Raw genomic sequence first — 11797 nt, forward strand, 5'->3', positions numbered from 1 at the left:
GGTTTTCTGACAGATGAAGCAAAGCTCTGTACTCTTCATGTTATTCCCTTCACTGCTATCCTGCTATTTTGTTCTCATACAAATATCCTCTTTTCTTCTTTCTGAGTTTTTCAGAGGAAAGAAGTAAGTAATGACCAATGTGTCTCCCTTAGCCCTAACCTGACTGCAGTGGTCAAACCTTTCTCAATTTTCTCTTTCAATCTGAAAGTTTCAGAATTTTTCTTTCTCAGAAAACGTCCTACTATCACTACATTTCAGAAGATCACTACAAAAGTCCAGTCATGCCGTCTTTAGTGTCCAGTGCCTTGGTCTCCAGGTTGTGGATTTCTGTTGCAACTTCAAATGATTTTATATTCCCATAGTCAATGTCTTCCCCATGGGTATGTGAACCTGGAGAAGAAGGAAAGATGTCACCAAGCCACAGATGATATCAGCAGTGTTTCATACAACAAATTCCCTTTCCCATTCAACAGAGCACCACCAGTGTTGGGTTTAGAAAGCTGAATACATTCATTACTGTCTGACTCTCTAAGTGTTACAGTAAAAGTGTTAGAAGTCAAGTGTCACTGGACATTCTGTTGGCTTTCATGCCTGATAGTTTTACTATTTCCATTTGTGAATGAAATTGTATAAAAGTTTGGTACAGGTTAAATATCTGAGGCAACCTCCAAAAGTGGCAGTGATTTCCATAAGCCTGGTATCATACTACTTTTGGGGATGTGTCAATTTTCAGTTCAGATGATACATAAATATTCAAGCATTAAGAAACATGTTTTGGGAGAAGGATCCCGAGGTATTTAAATTATGTGGGAAGAAGATTTTCTCCTTAGCTAATGCTGTTTGACATTTTCTGTTGTCAGGAGTGTGACTCAAATTGTGATTATCAAACCAAAATCAAGTTGTAGAAAGTTCTGTAGATTTAACAAAAACAAACGATAGAATTCTTGGTATCTGAAACAAATGAAAAGTGCCTGTAGGTGCTCCAGAGGGTACTTCGGGAACTTTGCAAACCTGCTATGTAATGATCAATTTGTCTTTAATCAGAATCTTTTCCCTGCCTCTCCCCTTCTCCTAGAACAAACTACCAAATAAATTTTGCTTGTCTTCATATTTCAGCACAAGACTAGAAATATTTCTGGAAGATAAAATGTAACCATTGCAGGTTAACTGTCTTAATAAGGGAGACTTGGGGAAGTTCAGTGATTGGGGGTTAGAGGAAGTGCAGCTGTGGTCCTTTCTAGCTTTCTGATATGGAAACCGTAATCCCTATTGATAAGCACTTAAATGAGAAAGATCAGTTTCATATCTTATGATAACTGTGTTCCTTGAAGACGTATTGTACCCATGGATTTCATGGTCCATTTTCCTTTATCATTTTGAGACACTTTGTATTGTCAAAGTTAACTAAGGGGTGGGCGAGTTTATTCTATCCTTTGTGTTTTCAAATGGAGACGGATAAAGGCACAGATACGATGACCATAAAATACATAGTCATGGAACAGAGGAAAAAGTGTAAATGGGAACCATGTGAGAGATGCAATCTGAAGTGCTGTTTCTCATAAACTACATGGTTTTTCACTCTTTTCTGTGACCTTTGAGGATAAGGCTAGCTAGGTTTTTTTCTGAGAACGTGTTTTTTGGATCTTCGATTATCTGTTACAAAATGTATCAGAAAATGCCACAGAGATTTCACAAGGCTCAGCAAATAAGTGTCTTGTCAGAATGGGTGGATCTTCTATCATAAAGAGATATTATTGTGTGAGACAGACTGCAGTGTTCTGTGTTCTGCACTGGATATTTCTTGAGGACAAACAAAGCAATCTTAGGCTAATTGTTGACATGCTGTATGTTAAACCAATGAGTGTTTATTCTGCACGGTGGGAGTTTACGTGTATTTTGGAAATTTAGATCTTAGTGTTAATGCTTTTTGCAACAAGTAATTTTTTTTCTGTCTTTCTCATGCATCTTAAAGATTTTTCAGGAAAAGGGAACATCTGCTGGTTTTCTCTTGTAAAATTTCTCTGCATTTCAATAGAGAAATGGGCTTTTATAATTCTCAAGATAGTCATAGTAAGAACTTTGAAAACCTGCTAACTAGGCCAGAAATCTACAGTGCTTGGGAGCTCTTGGCGCTAGGGGCAGCAATGACCTTGCTTATCTATTTGAAGTTTAATGCTCGATTATGTAAACTGTCTTTAGAGCTTAGGCAATTTAGCACTGCAGCATTCACAAATGTTATGCACAGTAAATGATTAAGCAAGCATTGAAACACTAATCTGGCTAAGCACTAAGCTGGTTTACTTCTGTGAGCTTTAAAAAAAAGCCCACATTTAAGAATTTGTCAGACTTAACAGCTGCTTTTGATTCCCACTGCCCAGAGGAGATGCAAGCTTCGCAGTTCCCTAGGTATCCGATTGCCTTATGCAGGTTTTTCAGAGCTCTTAAAACCCAGAGGTGCCTACAATTTTCCCATTTCACTCTTTGCACGGGAGAATTTCAGTATAATGAATCTATAAAAGTCGAATCTGGTAGTCCAGTTTAGCAAGTACAGAAGCTTCTCTGAGCTGAGGTTGGTTCTTAGCTGTGCCGAGTTTCTTGATGTTTTATACTGTAAAAACAAAAGTTGAGCACTTCATTGCTTCCTCTGACATGGGCATGAAAATTAAGCAATGAAAGTGTGTTGAACCTTAAATGACTTCTTTAGCTGTGATACAGTTCACAGAGAAACTTTCCTATAGTATCTCAATTTGAAAAAAACCTTTTCTTCAGAACTGGCTTCTCTCTGAGTGTTGACAAACCTAGGAATTGGTGTACGTATATGCAAGTTGTAAAGTATTAAGGGTAAGTTTTTTGGAGATTATAACCTTTTTCATTATTTTTAGCACCTGTAATTAAAAAAAATACTAATTGTAAGGGCTTTATAGGTGGGAAGTATTAGTGTCTAATTTTGAACTCTAGCACCATTATTAAAGACCGAATCCAGTGATTTATGTAGTTGTCCTAATGTAAAAGTAACCTAAGAGATTACAGAAACCAATTCCTTCCAGATTTATGCTGCTGTTTTCGTAGCTCAAAAAGTGAAGAAGTCTGAAAATCGGCTTTCTCACAGCAGATGAGAAATAAACAGTAGTACTGATATTACAACAGGTTTTTCCCAACTTTTCAAGAGCCTTTAGAATTACCAAATACAGCCACATCCGATAGCATAAATTGGTAATTGCTTCACCTCCACTGTTGCATTCTAGATTCAGTTTTCATAACTGTTCAGATAAAATTCTCCAATTCATTTGTCTTCATAAATCTGATTATTTTATTGTATTGTATTCCATCTCTCTTAAATGGTAACATTCAGGAAAAATACACAGATTCACCTATATTAAAGGCAGTTCACACAGTTACATTATCCTAAGATTCCACAGTCTCCATTTAATGGAGCCCAGTTTATGAAGATTGCCAACAGGTTGCTTTCTGGATCTTCCACTGTTCCTGTGATAATATGTCCAAATTCAATTAGATTATAAACTTTTGAAAGAATTTTTGTATAAACTCATTAAAAACTTAGCAGATATTGACTGGTAAGTCCATGAAGTTTCCGTATGAGCTGGACATAGGCCATCATGTATTTTAGGGGATGGGGTTTACTTTCCAAGCTATTGTTCCTGTCAGAAAACAACCAGAACAGAGAACATAAAATGCAGTTTTTCTGGTGTCACAAGGTCTCCCCCGGTTCATATCAAAAATATCAAATGGGAGGTTTTTGATGAAGAAAATGGCAGTGTTGAACAACTCCTATAGTTGCAGTAGAAGATAAATGAAATAAGCCAAAGGGGCTTAGCAGTTTATTAACTCAAAGTTGGATGATGGCAGGAGATAATCCGGGCAGGAGCACAGAGAGCCAAAGATGAAGGAAAGAGTAGCTGGAGGGGAAGAGTGGGGATAAATATTGAAACCAGTGGCAAGACATGGGTTGAAAGTGTAGAGGCTGATAGGCACGTAAATGGTCTCTATAAATCTGAAAATGAATTAAAGAATCTTAGAAACTCATTAGCACACTATAAGTAATTCTGCTGGAATAGTGACTTCTGCATATTTGAAAATAAATCACTGCTGTGACAGCCTGCTACTCTCTACTTCTATGGGGTAACTGGCATACAAACAGCTTCTCACAATTAAATTTAAAAGGCAGTAAAACAGTTTTAAGTGGGACAATAAAATATTTCAGTCTTAGATTTGATCAACTTATTTTATAGGCAGATTTTTGAAAACCTATCCGTGTCTTCTCATGGTATCGCTGTGAGTCATATGTAATTTAATGCCACAGATACTTTGTGCCTTAAGATGTTTAGATTTAAGTCCAAATGTCCTGTTTCTTTTGTGATATCACTTTTGGGACACTTAAAATTTTTGTGTGAGTTTATTATGCTGAGAAATTATCAGTTTCAAATATGTCAATTACATTATTTTTTGACTGGCAAAATACCTTACCACTTAATGCTAGACTCGAGTTACGAAATCCCAGTTGGCCTGATTTGCACCCCTGAAATCACATGAACATTTTTTTATGCTTAAGTATAGATACTCAGACAACACAGAGGAAAAAGAGTTCACACAAGAGAAAAGTAGACATTTTTATGATGGATATGTTTTAAAGCATATGAAGTTATGTTCTGGGGTCAAAATTAGTACAAAATGCAGGAGAGACGCATACATTTTAATGTATGTCTGTGCATGCTCCTCATATTTCTACATAATTTTGTTCCCTCTTACAGAGTTATGTGGCTTTTCTTCTTTTACCTTCATGCAACCCTTTATCTCACTTTATTGTATTATTTATTGTCATTGTTTTTGTATTTAAGTATCTAATGATTTCTATTTTTCACTGCTGCTGATCTATTGCAAGCCTCCCCTTTTTCCCCTTTTCCTACTCACCTGTATTTTTTCCTCCTATTTTCTGCAGCAGTCTGATAGGTCTGTGGATTCCTTTTCTTTTCTGCCTTCTCTTTCTCATCACAATTTCTCATCTTCCTGTTTTGTCGTCAAGCACTGTTTTGGCTTAGAAATCAGTGTAAAAGAATCCATGATCTAGATATGAAATGAAAGCCCAGTAGGGAACTAAAGGTGGCAATAGCAGGGCCTGCTACAAAAAGTAGGGATTGCAAGGGATTTGGTAGAAGACAGCTGTGATAGGAAAAGGAATCACAAAGCAAACTTCAGGTGTGGGTTTTCCTCAGAAATTACTTAGGGTGGTGAATTTGCATTCCATGTTTTTTGTCCCTCGTAATCGGTGAGTAAGTTGTTGCATATGCCCCCATAATGCATTTTATTACACAAAGAAGAAGAGCAAAGTCTTGAAAAACAAAGATCACTTTAAATTAATAATATTCCATTGCTGGCACAAGACAAAGCATTTTTTACTCATATATGATACACAGTGTATGTGAAACTTGAGTCACTGAAATAACTGTTTCATAACTATTAAGAAAGGAGATAAAGGCACTTTTCACCTCTTCCCTTACACCATAGCAGCTGACCAGTGCCATGATGGTGAACTCACCTCTTTCCTTACGCCATAGCAGCTGACCAGTGCCATGATGGTGAAGTCTTTTCTGATTGAACTGCACTTCAGTTCTAGTTGTTAAAATTTCTTCATCCAAGAGAAAAGAAAATTAATATGCATGCGTTACAAGGGATTTCTTGTACAATTTTCTTTAGTTTATGAATGTAAATTTTCATCTCCATTGAAGCTAAGATAAATAGTATGGCAACCCAGAGATGTACATAGAAACAAAAGTAAGCATTTACTCATACATCTATACTCAGATTATGGTGTTGACTTGAAATTCTTGGGTGGCCAAAGAGAGGATGGCTGCTAGACCATGGCAGGATGGCTCCTTTGTAAATCCTCTTCATGTGCATTAAAGCTTTTACATGCCCATTTATTCTGCTTTTAATCTTAACTGTGGTCAGAATAAGATCAAATAGACAAAGGAAAAAACCACATTTGTTTTATTTAGAAAGACTGGAGTGGTACCTTTGACATTTTTAATTTGATGCCAAAAGTAGCAGCAAGGGTCATAATTTATAGGAACAAATATTTTTCCAGAACAAAATAAAATAAATAGCTTTATGGATGGCTTCAGGGTTTCACTCAGAGTAGCAGTTTCTCTTTCTCCTGTTCTTTCCTGCTTCTTCTGTCAGCCTGGTTTGTATTTTTCATTAGAAACTGCCCTTTAAGATCAGTGAGGAATTTCCTGCAGTTTTGCAGATGTACCTAATGTTCCTGCTTTTCTTTTAATTTTTGTACTGTGGCACAGTCGTATGACATAGAAGTTGAAGAAAACTTTCAATGGCAAATTCTTATAATCTACCTAAAATAAAATGTGGATAGTTTAATATATCTAAGTCTCCGTATATAAAGATAGCACAATGGATTGTGCCCAGATGTACTCAAAGTCCCATGGTAAACATAATAGCACAAAAAAGCAGCTGAATGACTTAAATTCAGTGGCTATGGTATATAAAATTGAATTTGCTAAGTCGTCATTCCGTATACTCAGTATCAGTCATCAGTTGTCAGTGAACTATGAAATATTCCAACTGGAATGTGAGATTGGCCAACTCTTAGCACATTCCAGGTAAAAAGATGCAGGTATTTTCATCTAAGAAAGCAAGGTAAAGTTGTTGAGGATATGGTGGTTAAAAATGGCAGACTCAACTGCTCTGATCTGACTTTTCAGCTCTATCAGTTGTTAGAGTTGTTCAGCAACAAAATATTGTAATCTATAAATTGACCATTGTGGTCAGATATTATCCTGTGACATTTATGGAGACAGATGTATATATTAAAAGGAAAAAAAAAAATGGATTTCACTTTATGCTTACCACATAAAATAGTTCAAGATTAAAGAGTATGCAGTAGGATAAGAAACACTCCAAACGTTTTTGTCTCTGTTGTCCTTCCCTGCTTTTAAAAATCATGTTGACTCACAATTTTGTGGTATTGGAACAATGCGGTATTGTCATCACTTTATTATTTTTAATTGCATGGCTGGTTATGCAAGAAGTAAGCAATAAGCCCTCTTACTGCTCTGTTTATTTTAATGCAAAACTTTGGGGTTTTTTCCCATCTCTGTTGTCAGTATGTTTTGCTGAACTAAAATACTATTAACTGCCATAAAGGGTGTTAAACACAGCGCACGTGGAGATGTATACCTTATGTTTTATGGTTTTTATAGTCTTTTATGTTTTTCTAATAACTTTTTATTCCTCTAAAACAGTAAATTGATGTTAGCCTTCTGTAAAGAGTAGCTTAAGTTATAATTATACTACATACTACTTTAAAGCTTAACATATCATATCTGGAGGTGATTTTTAACTGAAATTCTTTCATTTCCTTAACACTGGGCCAACTACTTCTAAGCAGGCAGAGCTCATATCCCATCCATCTTTATCGTAACTGGTAATAAAAAACCCTCTAGGCTTGACATATTGCTATGACAATTATTCCACAGATATTATACAGCGGTTGTGTCTGTCAACCATACAGTATGGAATATTTAACTGGCAGACTTCCAAGAGTGGGCATTAATCTTAGCATCTCTTCTTACAGTCCCTAATCAAGATATTCCAGGGGTGATTGCACTAACATTGTTTGAAGACTACATCTACTGGACAGACGGGAAAACCAAATCTCTCAGCCGTGCCCACAAAACCTCTGGATCAGACAGACTGTCGCTGATTAACTCATGGCATACCATAACAGACATCCAGGTCTATCATTCCTATAGGCAACCTGATGGTAATTATTCCGTCTATGCTTTCTGAGATCAGTACATTGATGTATTTCACTTAGTAGCCAGGAATAATGGAAGCTTATTTATGTACAGTGATTTATTTTTGTTTCTGATTTGTTTCAAATGGTGGAACTTTTCAAATTACTATTTTTAAAAGTAAATCTGTGATTAACGCTGTAAGTATATCTAGTATGAAATAAATGTGATATATTTTGTTTAGTGGCAAGATACATATTTGAGTGCTTAAGAATTAACCCAGCTACTGACTGGAAGTACAGAACTGTTGTTACAGTAGGAGTTATCAAGCTGGGAACGATGTGCTATGAAAATATTTAACGTTATTATTTGAAAAGTAGGAATACTGTTCTTAAGAAACTTTTTGGACTGAGGGAATGTCAGAGAAACATATTTGGGTGCTTAAAAATTAACCCAGCTACTGACTGGAAGCACAGAACTGTTAAGTTGTTACAGTCGGAGTTATCAAGCTGGGAACGATGTGCTATGAAAATATTTAACGTTATTATTTGAAAAGTAGGAATACTGTTCTTAAGAAACTTTTTGGACTGAGGGAATGTCAGAGAATGTAGGCATTGCGACTGTGTCTGATCTCCTGATGTCCCTATATTTGAATTATAATTGAATACAATTTGGCACTTGACCTAGATAAGATAATTTTTTGTCTCATTAAGAAAAAAACCCTACTGCTTTTTTCTTCCTCTCATTCTTTTAGTGTTGGATCTACACACATAGTAAGAATTGGCTTTAGCATAGAACAGAAAATTAGCTTAAAGGGAAAAGGTTGTCTCTTATGGGTTTTTTATTTGAGACGTTCCCTTGCAAAAATAGTATGCGAGATACATTTTTCTTCCTCTATAAAGCAGACACCCTGAAGTATTCTGAAATAATAGGCTCTGATACTCTTTTGCTATTCTGTCAACAGTGTCTAAACACCTGTGTACGCTAAACAATGGTGGTTGCAGCCATTTATGCCTTCTAGCCCCCAGCAAGATGTATACTTGTGCCTGTCCCACTAATTTCTACCTTGCTGCGGATAACAAGACCTGCTTATCCAACTGCACAGCCAGTCAGGTAAGCCCATCTGGCTGGGGGAATGGGGAGTGGGAATTATATTTTACTGTGTTTCCACTTGCTTTTAAGTAATGAGTTCTGGTGCCCATGAAATGTGGAAGCATCGGTCAAAGGAGCTGGAGACTAAGTAACTCATGGGTGCATTTAAAGCATGTCGTCTTCAAGGCTATTAGTTGAAAATGGACTTGCAAATGCCTTTTTTCCAGAGAATGCAGAACTTGTTCCCTTCCAAATGTGGATGTTTCTGCCAGTCAATAGAACTAATACAGCTACTAAACCCATAAAAATTGCTTAGAAAAAACATTTGTATAAAATATGAAACATAAAATTACAAAGTGTATATAACAGTGATGCAAACTGTGTATAATGATGATTTGGCAGTATTCATGCGTGAACGAACTTTACATTTATACAAGAAAACAAGCTCCGTCCAGTTAGCTAGGTAGGTAAATGATAGGGTTACACTGAAAACAATCCAGTAGCTGAAATGGAAATGGTAGAATATGCAATTCATTAACAATTGCATCAATCGAAACATTGACTTCTTTATAGGAGGTGGATTCCCTAGTATTTGAAATAAGTATGTGGTGATTTTTTTTCTTATAAGATGGATTAAGTAGAACACACTGAATCCTTAAAGGAAGACCGCTTTGATAAAAGTCTTTGGACTGTTCTACCCAGACAATGAACTGATTGGTTGTAATAGTACATATGGTCTTTAAAAACTTCCTAGGAGTCCAGCTTTTCTAGTAGTCAACTTTTATTATATGTATGCTTATGACATCTTACAATGTTCTACATCATTTTGCATTTTGTCTGTACTTATTAGGGGAATGGTTTTACTCTTAATTTTTAGGGAACTGGATAAATCTTAATAAATGATGTATACTTTCATTCAATTAATACTGTTTTTTAAGAAACACAAGAACCCTTCCTACCGTCTTCCTCTGTTCCTTTAAGGTAGTGTTTGGTGTGATTTTATGTTCATCGGATCTTTTCTCTTTAGATTGTCTGCTTGTTACTTCCCTTTAAGTGAACAGGAAGGAAGTGTAAAACACTTGTAAAATGAGGAATTTCTTGCCTATTTTTCCTTCAAGGTTCTCAAACTTGTTTGGTGAAAGAAACGGTGCTTTTTTTCTTCTTTAAAATTTCTTTAAATGGCACTGGAAATTTATTCCATAGGAAATTGGTGTGCTGATGGTTGATTGAATGGCTCTGTTCCTTTCTAAATAATTCATTGGCAGTCTGAATTGAAGGGTAGCATCACATCTTGGATCCTCCAGAAGCAATATTTTATCACTTGTGAATTCCGTAGGAGGGAGAGCAGGGTTAAATAGAAGAAGCTGCTTCAGACAGACAGTTACAAGTTGACATTGGTTATTAGTACTTTTCTTCCAATTTTGAAATCTGTTTACTGTTCGATAACTCATCAATTTTATGGCGTCAGATGCAGAGATCAGTGGCAAAAACATGCTCTGCTACTTAAGATTTTCAGATGGTGCTGTAAAATCAGAATGGTTCCTGTGCCATAATCGCCTTTGACAACACACCCACTGTTAGCTATTTCTGATGAAAAGGAGTTGGATGGCTGATACAAGGGTCTTTCACATCTACAGATTTTCAGCTGCTTTTTGATGGCTAATCTGACGTGAGAAATTTTTTTGGTAGCAAGTAGAAAATAGTGAGAATTGTCTGAGTTTCTCTTTGTCTCCTACATTTGGAGGCCTTCTGCTGAGTTACTCAGAGATCTGTACCTTTGTGGAACAGGAACAGTTTAGTACAGCTGCCTTTCAAACCCAACCTGTTACTCAGTGCATCCCTCAATGTGGTACAAGAATGATGGAGATCCAACCATCAGTCCTACTACATAAACGACCATGAATCCCTGAATTATCTTGGCAGAAAAGATAAAATTGAGATAATGCACAAAATTGAATATACCTTTTAAATACAGCTTTGATGAATAATCAATGATTTTTAGAAATGTGAAGAAATGAAAAAAAAATGCCTAATCACAGAAAATAAAATGTCTTGCACTGCTAAACCTATTGATTTTTTTCCTTCCTGTTCTCTTACAAACACCAGGTAGGAAACACAACATTTCTTAAAAATTTCTTACAATCTAATCAGATTTTTCTTTCTAGCATTAGCTACTTAATGAATTCTGATTTTAGGTTTAGCTCTATAAGAAAAACTTTGGTTTGTTTCCATTCTTCTTTCACTCAGAAGAAAGGTACAATGTTGCCTGAGCTCAGAGCAGAGGCACTGCCAAAGTCTTACAAAGAATTTTTCTTTTTTGTACAACTATTTTATTCTTTTGAAAGGTTAGAAGGCCTAGTTTCTTGTTTCCTCATTTAAATCAAACAATATAAGCAATACTGTATACAAGTACAACACTGCACGTTAAGACCCTTTTCTGTAACTGGGGGTGTTTTGGTTTATGTGGAAAAACGATATTAAGTTTGCTTCAACAACCTACAAAGACTAAAAACTCAAGTGGTTATTTTGAATAAGATTTCAAAGGATCAAATCATAAATTGCAGCAAAATGCAGTGCATGGTTCGTATCAGGGGTACTGTAAGTCAGGGTAGCAATGGCGTTGAAACTGCGGTGATTTGTATCAGGGGAAATCTCAGTGCAAAACAACTCCAGAGAAAGAATATTTAAAAATTGAGTTTTATAAAATTAACAACCAGAGTTGATAAATGGAACAAGGACTTCAGCAGCAGATGCAGTTTTTCATGAACTGTACTATTTCTGTTTAAAAATAAATAAATAAGTATTCATACCAAAGCCTTTCTTCCTTCTTGCCTTCCTTTTACAGTTCCGTTGCAAAACTGACAAATGTATTCCATTTTGGTGGAAATGCGACACTGTGGATGACTGTGGAGATGGCTCTGACGAGCCTGAGGAAT

The 11797-nt window shown here is 36.0% G+C and overlaps 1 protein-coding gene across 1 annotated transcript in view; it reads left to right on the forward strand.

Annotated features, from left to right (window-relative positions):
- The window catches only part of LOC104540447 (low-density lipoprotein receptor-related protein 1B-like), a gene marked incomplete at both ends in the record, with an annotated part of 89571 nt that overhangs the window by 14792 nt on the left and 62982 nt on the right, over positions 1-11797 (forward strand). Inside the window, 3 exons of the mRNA XM_010184259.1 lie at positions 7610-7798; positions 8734-8882; positions 11707-11795. Coding sequence (XP_010182561.1) covers positions 7610-7798; positions 8734-8882; positions 11707-11795 — 427 coding nt within the window. The remainder of the gene's footprint in view (positions 1-7609; positions 7799-8733; positions 8883-11706; positions 11796-11797) is intronic.

Source organism: Mesitornis unicolor, unplaced genomic scaffold (genome assembly GCF_000695765.1).
Source record: "Mesitornis unicolor isolate BGI_N332 unplaced genomic scaffold, ASM69576v1 scaffold20905, whole genome shotgun sequence".
Lineage (NCBI taxonomy): Eukaryota > Metazoa > Chordata > Aves > Mesitornithiformes > Mesitornithidae > Mesitornis > Mesitornis unicolor.